Source organism: Amblyomma americanum, chromosome 7 (genome assembly GCF_052857255.1).
Source record: "Amblyomma americanum isolate KBUSLIRL-KWMA chromosome 7, ASM5285725v1, whole genome shotgun sequence".
Taxonomy (NCBI): Eukaryota; Metazoa; Arthropoda; class Arachnida; order Ixodida; family Ixodidae; genus Amblyomma; species Amblyomma americanum.
The window spans coordinates 29,567,944-29,584,545 of record NC_135503.1 but is presented as its reverse complement, the minus strand read 5'-3'; the positions used below and the strand labels follow the sequence as shown (position 1 = coordinate 29,584,545).

At 44.7% G+C, this 16,602-nt stretch overlaps 2 protein-coding genes across 2 annotated transcripts in view; one reads left to right on the top strand and one right to left on the bottom strand.

Annotated features, from left to right (window-relative positions):
• Positions 1-6,106, bottom strand: part of Ipo9 (Importin 9) — a 35,905-nt gene extending 29,799 nt beyond the window's left edge. Inside the window, exons 1-8 of the mRNA XM_077631618.1 lie at positions 5,972-6,106; positions 5,517-5,665; positions 3,929-4,130; positions 1,678-1,766; positions 1,510-1,596; positions 1,259-1,378; positions 275-375; positions 76-134 (exon numbers count right to left, since the gene is read on the bottom strand). Of these exons, the coding sequence (XP_077487744.1) occupies positions 76-134; positions 275-375; positions 1,259-1,378; positions 1,510-1,596; positions 1,678-1,766; positions 3,929-4,130; positions 5,517-5,665; positions 5,972-6,104 (940 nt within the window). The 5' untranslated portion in view covers positions 6,105-6,106. The remainder of the gene's footprint in view (positions 1-75; positions 135-274; positions 376-1,258; positions 1,379-1,509; positions 1,597-1,677; positions 1,767-3,928; positions 4,131-5,516; positions 5,666-5,971) is intronic.
• Positions 6,107-6,328: 222 nt separating this feature from the next.
• LOC144098762 (dolichyl-diphosphooligosaccharide--protein glycosyltransferase subunit 1) lies at positions 6,329-14,561 on the top strand. Its single transcript, XM_077631619.1, has 10 exons — positions 6,329-6,637; positions 6,966-7,024; positions 7,681-7,990; positions 8,432-8,638; positions 9,214-9,406; positions 10,732-10,831; positions 11,509-11,647; positions 11,752-11,871; positions 12,088-12,333; positions 13,651-14,561. Exons 1-10 carry the CDS (start codon positions 6,395-6,397, stop codon positions 13,831-13,833), a joined length of 1,800 nt encoding a protein of 599 aa, XP_077487745.1. The 5' UTR covers positions 6,329-6,394; the 3' UTR covers positions 13,834-14,561.
• The last annotated feature ends 2,041 nt before the right edge of the window (positions 14,562-16,602 follow it).

Sequence of the window (16,602 nt, the reverse complement as noted above, 5' to 3'; positions counted from 1 at the left end):
GAACTGAGTGATTGCAATATGCAACGCATAAAAGCAGGGCTCTCCCAGAAGTAAGCAAATTGCCAGAATACCTACCATCAGAGTCCACAGGATCGTTTGCCTCTTCAGAATCATTGACAGCCGTTCTCACATATCTGCAGTACTATGTCAAGGAAAAAAAAAAAAATGCTGTACGCATGACCCTCAATGCCTACTACAGATTAGGCATTTTAAAACAATCAGATTGCAAAACTGCAGTTTTTTGAATAATGGCATGAACAGTCGGAAAGGATACATTTGAGCGCTTTCAGTGAGTGAGTTCCAGACAGGCGTCAAGATGTGAGGAAGCCACGTGGACATCTGCTTGGGCTCATACTTCACTAAAACTGTCAATGCCTGCAATGTAGTGGAGTGTAAAGGCATCAGAAAAGCACATAAAATGATCCAAAATTAAAAAAATAAAAATAATAGCTTGTTTTATTCTAGCTAAATCATTTCAAACCCACACAGCTAATTTTCATCTTAACAGTTCTGTACCTTTTTATTACCAAATTAGCCCTTGCAAGTTAAACATGTTTTTGCTACTATCCTGCTTGGAGTGTATTAGATTTGTGAGTGCACTGCACCAAAGTGGCCCCAATAGCTGATGATTTAATAGTACGGACAAATCGAGAGATGAGCTAGTCAGCTAGCCTCAAGCTGTAGAAATGTGCCACTCATACAAGCAATGCCGAAACTACTACTACATGTCGCGGAATGTTATTTGAAGCAAGGTAACAGGGGCAACTTATTTTCTGAAAGCTAAAAATGAGTATGGCCAACGAGACACTGCAGCTGGCAATCTCAATATTGCCAGGGCCTCCAAGGAGGGTGAAAAAAAAAAAAAAAAAGCAACACCTAATTGAAAATGTTATACAACACAAAGAAACACGATTAGATCGCAGGAAACCGCATCACCCGCTTATGAGGATACTCAACCAATGAAATCCTCAGGGCTATTCCCTTATAGATTCTTTGTCATTGACAGGGAAACTGGCTATGTTCAGAGGGTGAGCAAGACAGGGTTTAATTTTCATCGTCTTTTGTGGCATGGATGGCTCCAATATTTTGCAAAGATGACCTTAAGCCTGCATCACACTTAAATTTTTGAAGCTGTTTAAAGCATGGATAGTTTCTAGTCAAATGATAAGGATACACATGCAAGGTATCATGTTTAGAATCACTTACTCAACGTGGTCCTTAGGCAAACTTAAATCATCTGGTGGTGATGGCAACACACCTTTAAAATTTCTTTTTTGATCCCACTGTCCGATGTAGGTCCATCAGGTATCTTCAGTGCTTCGACAAGAGCCTCGGTGAATTGTGGCAAAATCGGATACAGAAGTGTCTTGGTTGTGCTCTGGAAGGGTGATGAGAACAAATGGTTATGTATATGCAAAAACATAATCAAATGAGCAATCACAGCAACGCATACACAAGAGATACAAATTAGTGCAAATGACAGCGGTAGAATAAAATGCTGCCCAATACCTTGTCCATGTGGCCCATGGTGGCAATGATTTGGGCACAAGTTGAAAAGATTTCCACAGCCCTTCCACGAGTCCGTATACCATATTTCTGCACAGATATAGCAAGTCAGTTGTGAAGAAACACAACCATGGTTTTTTTCGCAAAGCATTTTTCAATGCACTCTCATACCTCAGGCTGTGTGAAGATCTTGTACATCTCTGGAAGCACAACTGGGGCCACTTGGAACATCTGATTATCTGTGATGTCTCGGGAGAACTCTGAAAAGCAGCAATACAGGGGTATAAACAATGATGTCACATTGAAAAACATAGAGTACACACTGCAATGCAATGAAAATTAGGACAAAATTCATTTTTAAAAAAATGCAGGAGCAATGGTTGGCAAGGTGTCTGCTGAACCATTACCCAACTGGGACCAACTGGTCCCAGAGAAGGGTAGGAGGAGAAGAGAGCAAAATTAAAAGTTTAACCTTAAGAAACAACTGCAACTAGAGCACAAAATATCCACCACAAAACGTTCACTGCCATACAGCTGTAGGACATTAAACTGTAAGCAGTTAATTATCTTTAAACTTTCAAAATCTTTTTTAAAATGCAGAAGGCAATGGAGAAAAATGCGAGTTATAAAGTTGTTTAGGCATTACAAACATGACTAAAACATGCAAATGCCACTCTTTTGTTACTACAGCAGCTTAGCTTGCCTGCATTGTCTGCAAATCCAGCGGCAGGAAAATAAGTCAAACCAACCAACAGCACCAAGATGTCAAGAGCCGCCGATGAAGATTACAAGATACTATCTCTGTGATCGATTCAAATGCAAGCACGACAGTGCGTTACAGGCAGAGCAATTCTGTAAAACATCAGCGTACAGATGCCTTTCCTTGTACGAGCAGCACAGGATGACTTTATCAAAATTCATCAATGTCATTGTCATCACAGCTGGTCATGTTTTTTGCAAAACAAAGGCCTCTCCCAGTGATTTCCTATTCAGCACTGTTCTTCTCCAGCTTGTCACCCAATTCCAGCAAATTTTCTAACCTTGTCTGCCACCCGACTCTCTGCCAAACCTGCAATGATAATTATCCTCTCTTGCCATTCACTCTATTACACTACCGGACCATCAGTTGCCGGTTATCTACATTATGTGTCCTCCCCATGTCCACTTCCTCTCCGCGATTCCAGCAAGGATATCAATGAAGTCTAGAGTTTGACGGAAACCCGTCTGGTCGGGATGGTACATGACGAAAGAAGAAGGCGCCGACCAAAAGAAAAGAAGGGATGACGTTTCGGCTCCCCACGGGAGCCTTGTTCACAATGAGGCATAACGTAGCTCCGTCCTTTATTTATACACGACGCATGAGCGACCCCAGACACCTGGCGTAGATTGGGGGCAAGTTCCCGTCATTTTGATTGAGCGTGTGCGCTGTCGCCTGAATAATCAGTGATTCCAGATAGAGCTGTGACTTGCTGTCCCTTTCTTTTGCAATCACACGTGCCTCGGCCCAGTCTATGTTGTGTGCGGCGGAAACCGAGTGCTCGGCAAGCGCATTTTGACCTGCGCGCCAGTTTCTGACGTCACTCTGGTGATCCCGTATTCTTCGTTCAAAGTCACCCGACTCGCCGATATACACAGAAGGGCAGTCCGCACAGGGTATCGAATACACGACACCTGGGAACTTTTCTTTCTTTAGCTTGTCTTTGACGTGCACAAGCTGACTCCTCAGTTTTCGAGCTGGCACATGCGCGGTCTTAACTTTGTAGGACCGTAATATGCGCGCCAAAGATTCGCTGAGAAAGAAAGCTAAAGAAAGATAAGTTCCCAGGTGTCGTGTATTCGATACCCTGTGCGGACTGCCCATCTGTGTATACCGGCGAGTCGGGTGACTTTGAACGAAGGATACGGGATCACCAGAGTGATGTCAGAAACCGGCGCGCAGGTCAAAATGCGCTTGCCGAGCACTCGGTTTCCGCCGCACACAACATAGACTGGGCCGAGGCACGTGTGATTGCAAAAGAAAGGGACAGCAAGTCACGGCTCTATCTGGAATCACTGATTATTCAGACGACAGCGCACACGCTCAATCGAAATGACGGGAACTTGCCCCCAATCTACGCCAGGTGTCTGGGGTCGCTCATGCGCCATGTATAAATAAAGGACGAAGCTACGTTATGCCTCATTGTGAACAAGGCTCCCGGGGGGGAGCCGAAACGTCATCCCATCTTTTCTTTTGGACGGCACCTTCTTCTTTCGTCAAGGATATCAATCCACATTTGTTCTCTAAACCCTACTGCTCTCTTCCAGTCTCATAGCCCTTGCCATTTTCCATTACATGGCTTAGTGAACTGCCCTAAAAAAAAAAAAAATTAGTGCACTAGCCAGCATCAGCATAGGGAAAACGCAGAGAGTGGTAATGACCCACCTGTGAGAACTCGCATGGCCCCATGGACAGTGTTGGAGTCACCACTTGTCAGTGCTTGCATGAGGATTTCAAACAGCTGTGGCCATGCTTCTGGCCAATCCCAGTGGGCGATGGCAGAGATGGCGTAGGCGACACTGGAGCGCAGCTTGCTCAATGACTCCCTGAGGCCCAAGGGAAGGATATTCCGGATGGTCGCCTTGGCCTGCCACAGAATCGAAAGCGGTGAGTTAGGAAAGTGGCCAAAGACAAATGGAGTTGCAAGAAGGATGCAGTGCTTTTCGATGGCCTTCAGGCCACTTTGTGTGCATCCATTGGGGTCGCTGACGAGCAAACTGTGGCTCCTGTTCATGCTCCCAACGCTCTGAACTGTGGGAAAGGGTTTTCGGGTGTCTTTACATGTGACCAATGCAGCCTCAACCAACTATAACACTACGATCACAACAAGTGCCCCTTTGCACTTCCTAATTACTATTAATGGTTAAGGAGTTTTTTGCTTGTCAATGGACTACGAGGCATGATGTAATGACGGGCTCCTATGTTAATCTCGACTTTCTGGAGTTCTTTAACAAGCACTGAATTCTCTATACACAGGCAGTTTTGCCTTTTGCTTCCCTTGAGATGTGGCCAAGATTGAACCCGAAAATATCTCAGCAGTTGCACCCCATAGCCACTGTGAGTCACCATTGTGCTTCCTAGAAACGACTTCAAAGCACTGTAGGGGGAGCAGCGAGGCAGATTACCGGGGATATCGAAGTGGAATTTCGTTCATTCCAAATCAGCTCAGAAGTGAAAAAAAAAAAAGGACCCAATCTAGTTTAAACAAGCTCCCAATTGTAATGCATGACTAAACCATGCTTTGAACTGTGAAATAAGCTTGATTAGTTACTCTCACTTTGATAAAGTAACACCACATGACAAATGGCACAGGCGAAAGCTACTCTAAGTGGTCTGAAAGAAAACAACAAAATGCACTATGCTTCAGGACCTAAAAGAATCATTGTGTAGCAATGCAGCTAAGAAGCCTCATGTGAACCAGTGCATCTGGATAATGTGTACGACACATATTTCAATGTGAAATGGACTCTTTTTAAGCTATGTGTAGTGGCAACACAAGGGCTAGCACCTTTCATGTTTCTGCCTGGAGACCCTTATTTTGCTCATGCTTCTACAAAATGTTGCTCTTTCTTAGAAATGCTGTGAGCAGAACTAACTGGTGATGCTACAAAGAAACTGATGCTAAGTATTTTTATGGGATGTTCCCATCGCATGCTAAACCGTGCCAATGAGCAGCAGCCTGTGCTAGGCACCTCAGCACTTAGCTTTCTCCATACAAGATATTACCTTCATCCGATAAATATTTCACCTTGAACATATTCAGTTTTTGGGTATATATAAAAAAGTTCTGCATGTCAATAAAAAAACACACTTTACATTGGCAGTTTCTAACTGCAATGGCATATCAGTAACGCCACATGGCCAGGAATAGTGGTGTTCGTGTCACAGCAAACCAATCTGAACGCGGAAAGCACTCAGAGGATGTGGGATGAAACTCGATGCACGAAAGGAACAGCTGAAGAAATCAAGTCACCTCGTCTGTCGCTTCGGGCTGTCGGAATTTCTCCGAGTTGCGAGACCAATGCGTGTCGACATATTGCTTCAGGAGGACAGACGCCAGCTGACGGATCGCAAATGGGCACTGAGGGTCAACCGTCAACTCTGCCAAGTGAACACAGAAGTCTGAAAAAAAAACGACGGACGAAATCAGTCAACTTGGTCGACAGTGCCCAGTTGACAGGCCCGCGACACTAACCGAAAATACACGCATTACAAGCACATCCAGAAAACACAGAAATACAAAGGAGACAGTCGTAATCAGAATATAGCTCGACAATATCCTGCTCATAAGGACAAGAGACATTACTTAAACCCTCTAGTCACGCCGGTGTTTCATTCAGGCATGCCGCTCACACAGCAACTCCACATGGTCGGAGTCGCACTATCTACTGACCGGCCATAAACTGAGGCTAGAAGAGTTTCACTCACCATCAGTTACTTCCAGGATCTTTAGCTGATCTTCGGCATTTGTCCTGATTTCTTGTGAGGGCGAAAGAATGGCATTTAACGCTTCGCACAACGCTTCTTTCAAGGTGCGACTAACGTCACCGCCGGTCGCCATTTTCGCCACTGCTCAAATCTGGCGGGAACGAGCCGGCCCTTTAAACCAGGGTAACTAAAATGTAAAGTAAAGAAATTATCTTCCCCAGAGTATTTTTAAAGCGATCAAAGCTTTGTTTAGTGCCTGCTGATAAACGATGGGCTAGCAGAACTCAGCGCGACAATCGTCCAATTGCATTTCGCCACAGTGTTTACGCGTCCCAGCCGATCTCTGTGACATGGCGCTCCGTGTTTACTAGGCGGGTTTGGAGTTGCCGGCAATCGTTGTTGATCGGCTCTTTCTCGTCAAAAATGTGGCGTCCGGCGTTCACCGCCTCGACGATATGTGTATTACTTGCTCTAGTGTCGTGCAATGATGTTATTTCGTCGTCGCTGCAAAACACAAATGTTGATAGGAATGTCGACTTGCAGTCGCAACTTGTTAAAATCAGCAGCAAAATTACGGCCGAAAATAAGGGCTCCACACCCATCAAGCACTATTACATTGCTCTGACTGGCGAAGAAAAACACCATTTGGCCTTCATCGGAGCAGGCGTGAGTACACTTCGAACCTACTTTCAGCGTTCTTGCTCACTTTTGAACATCGCCGGTTCTGGAGGTGTCCACGTCAGTATGCGATACTTTCGGTACGCTGTGCACCGCCCAGACGCGACTTTTAATGTACTCGTCGCAGTTATTTTGCTTTTTAACAGAAATTGGCAGTGTTCGGTTTTAAAAAAATTGTTTGTGATAGTGATGCGGCCAGCGTGAGCAGTAGTGGTTGGGTTTCTACGTGGAACGCCTACACTTCTGAAACTGTGTCGAACCTCTCTTAATACCCTCTTCTTTTTTTTTTTTTTTTTTGCTTGGCACACTTTTTCAGATTGCCACTGACAAAGACAGTGATCTTACAGTCGCGGAAGCCGCCGTGCCAGGCCAGAAGTAAGTGTTTGTGTTCGCTTCACCAGTTCGTTTTTGTGCAAACTCAGCTGTTGTTTTACTGGGCGCTTGGAGTAGGTGCTCCATTGCGGTCTCGTGTCTGTGAAACTTGTTTTTGCACATGTGCAGAAATACTTCCATTGTCGCTCTGAAAGGGAAGGTGAATCAACCTCTGCAGGTTGATTCTTGAAAACATTTCAGAGAACAGCAGAACAGTAGCTGAATGTCCGAGTCCATGCAGTGGTCCTGTGGTGCCTTCTCATTCATTATTGTTACTTTCGCATCACGAAATGCTTTTCTTTTTCCCCACCTTTTGTGGGCAACCCAGTGGAATCGATGCATGTTGATAGGAGCGAGAGAAATTCGGTGGAGTCCAAATTAATCTGCTGAAAGTTTCCATTTTGCTGCATGGGCTGAATTCTTGCACAGAGTCATTAAAAAAACATAGTTCAAAAAGCAGCTTTCAAACGCTGCTCATAAAAAATAGTTGCATGTTCTTGTTGGACAAAAGCGGGTTAACGTTAACGTAACAAAGCAGTCACACAGCTTTGATAAAATAGCTTATTTCTACAGCTCTTTAAGCTTGCCATAGTGTGTGCTTGACTTGATACTGCCTCATCCATGGTGAGCTGACACCTGTCTTTCCCTTATTGCCCAAGGGGATTCCACCATTACCGCATTGAGCTGCCTGCACCACTGGCACCTGGCAAGACTGTGAAGCTAGTGGTGGAGACGACCTTCAGTCACCTGATCACTCCCCATCCCACGCACATCACCCAGGCCGAACGTCAGCTGGCGCTCTACCAGGGAAATCACTACCTCCTCAGCCCGTATGTCACTGAGACCCAGGTGACTCGTGTGAGCCTGCCCTCCCCCAAGCTTGAGTCATTCTCCAAGCTTAAGCCAGTGACCCACTCCGACAACCTGATTACCTATGGGCCCTATGAGCAGATCAAGCCTTACACTGAGGTAAGGTTTTGTGCAATGTTGTCCTTTGCATGCCCAACATACAGTTGCAGCTTACAGTCAGAGTTTTCGGCTGCATCTCGTGTTTTACTGCTTTGAAGTTGGACTGGAACTGAACCAGGTGTAACAAATGTGTGTTTAGTTTGTTCTTCAGTTTTAGAATTAACTTTGCTTAAGGTGTCCTAAAGCACCCTTCAGCTGTTTTCTCTGTCTCAGACGTTTTCCATCTCCTTTTGGAATTGCCACTGTGCTTACAAAAGAAGGACCAAGCCCAGTACTTGCCTAGAGTACTTGGTTATTATGTACAAAGCAGAGATTATGCACAGGGCCTTGCAGTGCTTAACTACAGAGCATTTTCACATCTTAGCCTTGCTTAGCAGCACTTCCTCTTCCAATGTTCTTGCAGTGTTCACTGCTCACTGAATATTTCTTCTTGGTTTCCAGGACAAGTTGACCGTGCACTATGAGAACAACAACCCGTTCCTCACTGTTACAAACCTCGACAGGGCCATCGAAGTCTCCCACTGGGGCGTCATCTCTGTTGAGGAGGTCATTGACCTGCGTCACACCGGGGCTATCCTCAAGGGCTCTTTCTCTCGCTATGAGTACCAGAGAGATCAGAATGGTGTCTCTTCTGTCAAGTCATTTAAGGTAAATAGTCACTATGGGGGCTGTGTTTATCACTCATCATGTAGATTTTACTACAAATGTGTGCTTTAAAAGTGAGGGTACAATATACAAAAATGGCTTCTGGCAGCATGACATTTTTAAGGTGCTGGGAAAACTTGTTTGTTCATTCAGAACTTGCTTTGGACATTACGCACAGTAATGTTTGATTCATTTAAAGTAAATAGTCACTATGTAGGCTGTGTTTGTCACACATTATGTAGATTTTACTACAAATGTATGCTTTAAAAGTGAGGGTACAATGTACCAGAATGGCTTCTGGCAGCATGACCTTTTTAAGGTCCTGGGAAAATTTGTTTGTTCATTCAAAACTTGCTTTAGACATTACTGTGCGTAAAACGAGAGGAAGCTTAAAGAGGCAAGTAGCCCTCATTACTGTAGAAAACTGCATTTATCTGTTGGCAAACAAACAGTAATTGCTTGTGCTTTTGCTTTATCCTGATGCTGCAGCTGTTGTCTGGAATAGAACATTGTTAACCCAAAATTAGTGACACTTTTCTGAAAAAACTCAGCAGTGATTTGCACAATTTTCTGTGCAGACCATCTTGCCCGCATCTGCCATGGACGTCTACTACAGGGATGAAATTGGAAACATTTCAACAAGTCACATGAAGGTCCTGCACGATTCAGTGGAGCTAGACGTGCGCCCCAGGTTCCCGCTGTTTGGTGGCTGGAAGACTCATTACATTCTTGGCTATTACGTCCCAACCTACGAGTACCTTTACAACTCAGGTGCGTAGCTTTAAGTTTCAAGAGGCACTGTGTAGCTGCGCAGAACTGCACGAACAAGACACTGGTAGCGAAGAGGCAAAGACGCACACAAACACAGACTAACAACTTTACTGCTTGAAGGAATACTAGGCATATATGTAGGTAATCATGGCATCTTATTAAAAACTGCCGGCACGTGAACAAGTGCCTAGGCAAGAATTCAAACGGCTGGAAAACTATAGTGTGCAAATTGACAGGTGTAAACTGGGCTGCCCTACTCTATGAAAGCATATAAAACCATAAAAAATCGCTCAGCGAAAGCACGCACTCGAGTGCCTCACAAACTGGACGGTTAAAACATCTAACATCTGATAAAAACAAAGAAGCCAGTCGGTCTGCAAGCGCAAGTGCAGACACCCATAGAAGCAAGACTAGCGCCCCCAAAAAACAGCAAAGCTAAACAAAACTATTCTGCTCGATTCTACGTCATTGAACTACAAAGCAGTGAAAAAAGGCACCAGGTCACAACAGCACAAAACTGTGTTCATGCTCAGGAATGCTACGTCAGTAAACAAAAACATAGAAAATAGGCACCAAGTCGGTTAAAATAAGACAAAAAAAAACAAAAACTTTGATACTATAAAGCTTTTAAAACCATGAATGAAGCCGGAACCATTGCACGAGCTGACATTAAGCCGCCGCGGTGGCCGAGTGGTTACGGCGCTCGGCTGCTGGCCCGAAAGACGCGGGTTCGATCCCGGCCGCGGCGGTCAAATTTCGATGGAGGCGAAATTATAGAGGCCCGTGTACTGTGCGATGTCAGTGCACGTTAAAGAACCCCAGGTGGTCGAAATTTCCGGAGACCTTCACTACGGCGTCCCTCATAGCCTGAGTCGCTTTGGGGCGTTAAACCCTCATAAACCGAGCTGACATTGCCTAACAAAACCTTTTTCAGAATACAGACAACTCTTACCAAAGGAAGACCAGCACAAACAGAAGAATACCTCTAAAGCAGGCCACCCAAGCACCAGAAACCTACGGGTGACATTCCAAAAGCGAAAATTGGTGTTTGGGTGGCCTCCTTTAGAGGCAGTCTTCTGTTTGTATTGGTCTTTCTTTGTCTGCGTTTTGAAAAAAGTTTTGTTAGGCAGTGTCAACTCGTGCGATGGTGCGCCTTTGCCTCTTCAACATCTGTGCCTCGTCCGCACAGTGCCTCTTCAACATCTGTGCCTCGTCCGCACAGTTTATTCTTCGCATCTATAATGAACCAACATCCCAACAAGTCCTGCAGTGTAGTGGTATGCTTGCTAGGCCAGTTTGAAACTGATGCAAGTTATTTCCTGCAGGTGACCAGTATGTTCTGCAGATGCGCTTTGTCGACCACATCTTTGATGACAATGTCATCGACAAGGCGACTGTCAAGATCATTCTACCAGAAGGCTCTACGTAAGCATATAATAAGCCCTATCCCTTTGCAGTATAGAGTGCCATTCTAAAAAGTGCTCAGTGCTGCTGGATTTGGAGCAAGTATGCATTTCTAAGCATGAAATGATTAGCTTTTGGGAAGCGAATGAATAAAAGGAAAGTGAATGTCCTAATGAAAAACTGTATGGATTCTTCCCAAGAACACTTGAGTAACAGCCCAGGTGCAGAGTTGAACCAACCGCCTTTGGAGAAATAAAAAAAGAAAGCTTTATGCTTTAAATGTTTGGGCTATGGACAAATCAAGGTTCACGAGTTGTAGCAGCAGCAAAATAGTGACGTAAAATGCTATAGTAGACTCAAAAATTATAACTTGGCAAAAAACCAGAAATTTGTTTTAATTAAAGAGTTCAAGGTTGGGGGGTGCACTGTTTAATGTGGCTACGCTTCTTTACTTAGTGTCATAGAGCATAAAGCTACAGGGGGTAGAAGAGCATCTGACACTTGCATTTCGTGTGACATTTGAAATGAATGTCTTTTTTTTTTTTAAGTTTAAAGAACTGATGCAGTTAACTTAGCATTTGTGTCTGGGTAGAGTTAAGTTTTTACATGATTTTAAGCTGTGCAGCTGACTGGGAAACTTACTATAAGATTTGTTCAAGGTACAACCGTTATGCCCTTTGCTTTTCTTGTTTGTCCAGGGACATCAAGCTTCGCGTGCCGTTCCCAGTGAAGCGTCTCAACGACCAGCGTCACTACACCTATCTGGACACTATTGGGCGTCCAGTCATTGTCCTGGAGAAAACCAACCTTGTAGAGCAGCACATTCAAGACTTCCAGGTAGGCTTTGAGCTTTCAGCATCGGCAGAGCGAAAACTAGGTACTGTTACGTCCTTGTTGCCTAATTAGTGTTTTGCTTTTTTTTTTTTTGCCTTCACTCGCAGATTCATTACAAGTTCAAGAAGCTGCTCATGCTTCAGGAGCCCCTGCTGGTCGTTGTCGTGCTCTATTTGCTATTCCTCCTTGTTGTGATCTACGTCAGGTTGGATTTCACCATTAACAAGGTTTGTGTTTGAAGCCAAAGATGTGGAAAGGTTAGCTGTGGCAATGGCCACATGCTCACTGGCAATGAAGTCAGTGTTGAAACCAGCAAAATTCCTCATTGATAGTATTTTGGAACTAAAAAGCTTGTATCAGAAGTTCAGGTTGCAGAGTGATGAAGAAAATAGAAAGACAAGAAAAAAGGTTTTCCTGGCTCATTCACGCTCATTTTGCTGCAGGACCCAGTCCACGAGAGCAAGCTGCAAGTGGGTGGCCTGTTGGAGAAGGCTGCAACCATTCAGGACCGTCGAGCAAATCTGTACTCTCAACATGACGATGCATTAATGAAGTACAAGTCGGGCAGGGATGCCACTGGCTTCCAGGCCACGCTGAAGAAGATTAACGCCGAGCACAAGACCTTGACCCAGTCACTGGCTGATTGCGCTGCCAGGCTCAAGCATGAAAGTGCCGAGGCTGCAGAGCCGGTATGTTGGAGAGTTACTGTGGCGAGAGAACCTGTCCGATTTATCGTGGGCACTTGGGTGGGAGCTGTGGGTGGCGTTTGCCTGGGACCTAGTTCTTGATGCTAGTACTCACTCCTAAGAGTGAGTGGATTGCGACTGGTTTGGCCCCATCGCATTGGTAATTGTGAATGATTTGCCACATGATAGCCAAGGTGCTAACCAGTTTTGTGCCATCCTAATGCACAGACCGCTTTGATTTGGCCACTCCTGCTGCAACGTCGTTTTCGGTGCTACCAAAATGTGGGACATGGTAATGGTGAAGAAATGATGTTGAGCTTTTACTGTGAAGTTAGTCAGCAGGGTTCAATGCTTTTCTTTCAGCAGGTATTTCGTCCTCATGCTGACAGATGGCTGAACTGTTCTTTTCCCATGCAATATTGCACACTTTTCACTCACTCATTACACTCTTAAAATGGTGTCTTTTGGTTTTACTCGTTTATACCTGTGCCACTTGGATAAATTTAATGAAAAGCATACAACTAGTAACGGCTTCCTATCGGCAGCAAATGGTTTATTCGTAACTTTGGCAGATGAGGTATCTCCACTGCATTTTCGATGCTAAGGGCACCGTTTTTACCAGCATTTCCGACAGATGTTCTCGGCTTGTGTACTGACATGCAAGTTTATGGCTATTGTCGACTCGTAAAGCAAGAACAGTGGCATATTCTGTAAAATAATTTTTATATAACATTTGAACAACTTGGAAAAGATTGTGGTCATTAGCACTGTTTATATTCAGTTGAAAATTTTGACTACCTTGCAGGCGTTATCGTCATCGTGACTTTCAAATAACATTAAATGTGGACGTGTAGCATCAACTCAGAAAATAATTACATTAACAAACTTTAGGCCTTAAGCAATTGCTGCCTTTTCTTGCGCAAGTGTGGCATGGGTATCGGTGAGGAAACATTGTAAGTAGAAGGGCACTACCAAATGCCACTGTAACTAAAGTTTGGGTGCAAGGTGCTATTTTTTTTATTTTTTTGCCTTTTAAGGGGAGGTGGAAAGAAGGTCAGAATGATCGGGCAGCATGGAAAAGCAAACCCTTTTGACAACTGTGTGGTGTTGGGGATGGTTCCACGGCAAACAGCTTTTCGAATTTTCAGCGTCTGAAAAATTAGTTTGCATTTGTAGGTTTACATTGTAAGAGTATTTGTAGTGGTATGCATCTTTGTTAACAATGCAAAGGTTAGTGTAATGAAGAAAGGCAGATGAGGAAATGTGCAGGACCAAGCCTTTCCAAGTCGGCACATCTGCTCTTTGTCCACTTCACCCCAGGTGAACGAGCTGCAGCGACTGGACAAGCTACTTCGAGAGCAGTTCCAGCAGCACGGGGCCCAGCTGGAGAAGTTCATGGCTGGCCGTATGAGCAAGCAGCAGTACCTGGACATTGAGGCCACCATTCAGAAGAAGAAGGAAGAGCTGGCTGAAAAGATGCACACAATCACCGCCTCTCTCTAGTCAGCTTTGCACACTTGCCTGCAGCGAGTGGCTCCCATGTTTGCCTAGTGTGTCATCCAGAACTGCCCTTCCTCTTGTCTTGTATGTAAGAGGGAGCAGTTAGTACTCGAGCATTTGTGTTTATGCATCTACAGCAAGTATCTGTTAACAGAATGAAATGAAGGGAATTGGCTTGTGATGCGTTCTCACGAGAGCTGCTCTCCACAGTTTGCATGATAGAGAGCAAAGCACAGTCCTTCGATTTGGCTAAAGGGCAGTCGTCTGTGTGCTTTTCTATGATATCCTGCACATGCTCTTCAAATGGTGTCAAGAATTTGAATAGATAACACACAGTTTCAAGGTTACAGTAATACTCCAATAAAAACAATTCTGGCCAATTTACTTTGCAACAGGATTCTGCAGCAAGGACCTGTAAGGAGGCAGCTTACTTAAAACTTTCTCCATGTTTCAGTTCAAAGGCTGTCTACAAAGAGCAAGGGGTTACGGACAGGATGTCTGGCTGACACACCAGGGGCATTGTAGTGCACGACATAGTGCACTGGAAGGGGCAGTTAACTGCATGGCATGCTATAGAAATTGTGTGTATGAGTGTGCCTCTGTGCCACGAGTGTTTGTTGCTGGTGCTTGGGTAAGCTTGGATGGCATTGCTCATCTTTCCTTTTTTTTTTGTTTGCGTTCTAAGCCATTGTCATTCCAAAGTTGAATAAACGGTGTTCCTTTTTCTTCCAGTGTTTAGTGTAACTATTGCCTTCTTTATTATCAGTGCCAGTCAGATCATGTAGTTGGTATATAAAGCCCCCTTCTACATGTTACCCTGTCATGCGCTCCCCCATTCGCCAGCCTTCGTGCCTGCTCCACAAGTACGGTAAGAGGGGGAGCGACACCGCAGGAAATGGGCGAACAAATTTTAGTGTTTAATAAAGGCGTGTGTTATAGAGGAACATTTGGCAGTCGGTCATGCCAGCAGTGTCCACTAAGACATAAGCCATTGTTGCTCTTAAGTGGCACCGTGTCACGAGTAACCAAACTAGGATGTCTAATCTGATCCCATTACGAGGCAAGCAATGTGGGTGGCATTGAAATGGAAAAGGCAGTGCTGACACATTACGAGGACCCGTGGCCTAGTTGTCAAAAATAGGCAACACGGTAGGCTACACAGGAGCCTGGGAGGACGCATATGTCCATCAGTTCCGAGAGTTACTTTCTGCAGTCTCGTCGGGAGCAACGACAGGATCTTCATAGCAGGATGTCAAGTCAAATTTTGGGGAAGCATACTGCCGTGGTGGTATTGCTGCTCATAACAAAAAAAATGGTAGGATTTTAACATGGTTACACTAAGTAGAACCTGCGAAAACACTTGAGGCAACACCACCTCAAAGGCCTCCACTGGCACTCTTCAAAGGTTGAGGCTTCACTCATACCCTGGGTTTTTCAGCTTTGATAGGAATTATATGCTTCTGCACTTAAAAACAAAATACAGCAGCGATGGCCTCACATGCCCACTGACCCGCAAGGGTGCCTGTAGACGGCCACACTCAGTCCTCAAAATCATGGTGCCTCGCTTTCTGCTGCGGTACGAGTGGCGATGCCTATTTCAAGGTCTACAAAACTGGATGACGTCAAACTTTTAGAGATTGCAACTGCAGAGACAGTAACCATGGGAAAGCCGCCAATTGCAAAAGTAACAAAATAATTTAAAGGGCATTACATTTACACATCACTTCATGCACCAATCACTTTGGTGTCGCACTGCTGCTGATAGCGCTAAGCTCCAAAATCAGGAACGAAAACCAGGATACTTCTGAACAATAATCATAATTAAATACATGCTGTAAAAACTAAATGAAGTAGCATTTGTGACACCACCTTAAATAAACACTAAAGGTTTGGTTTATGGGGGTTCAACGTCCCAAAGCGACTCGGGCTATGAGAGACACCGTAGTGTAGGTCTCCAGAAATTTCGACCACCTGGGGTTCTTTAACGTGCACTGACATCGCACAGCACACGGGCCTCTAGAATTTCGCCTCCATCGAAATTCGAACCCGCGTCTTTCGGGCCAGCAGCCGAGCGCCATAACCACTCAGCCACCGCGGCGGCTTGAAAAAAACACTAAAGGGAAAATCAACAGGAGCAAGAAGCTACGTTAGGCTGATAAGACTGCCTTCAGGGAATACTGCCAGTGTTTTTTTCTGCGTGAAAAGGTGACTGTGGCTGAAGAAACCACAAATGAAGAGCTAAAGTTCTTCCACATTTACACTGCCACACGTCAGTGTTGCAGTCGTCTCTCTCAACCAATCAAGAGAGAAAAAAACTCTTCTCTTGTTAATCGCACTGGCCTTTGTTTCAATATTTACCACGGATGCACCACAATACTGTCTTCACACAAAGAGTGGTTTGTCACCATTCATAATGGCGGCATCACTGTTCGGGAAGAGTGCGAACGACTCGGAGAGCCCGTGACTGGCTCGCACTTCTGAATTAGCTAGCACGACATCATGCAGGCATTTGCCATTGCTATTTTGATGATGCTTCCAGTCCCTGTGTTGCAAGTGAATGCAACGAATCAATCGTGGTTGGATAATTAGTGTGACCAGACACAGTTACTGCCAATCTAAATGGGTGCTCCTCCAGTCTAGCTTTTACGAAAGTTTCTGGCTTCTTGAAGCTCTGTTCTCAGTAAAAACGATTTGAAATCTTGGGACACTAATCTCTCCATCTAGCTAGTTAATATACCACTTTACTGTCCTTTCAGAGCATGATTAAAATAA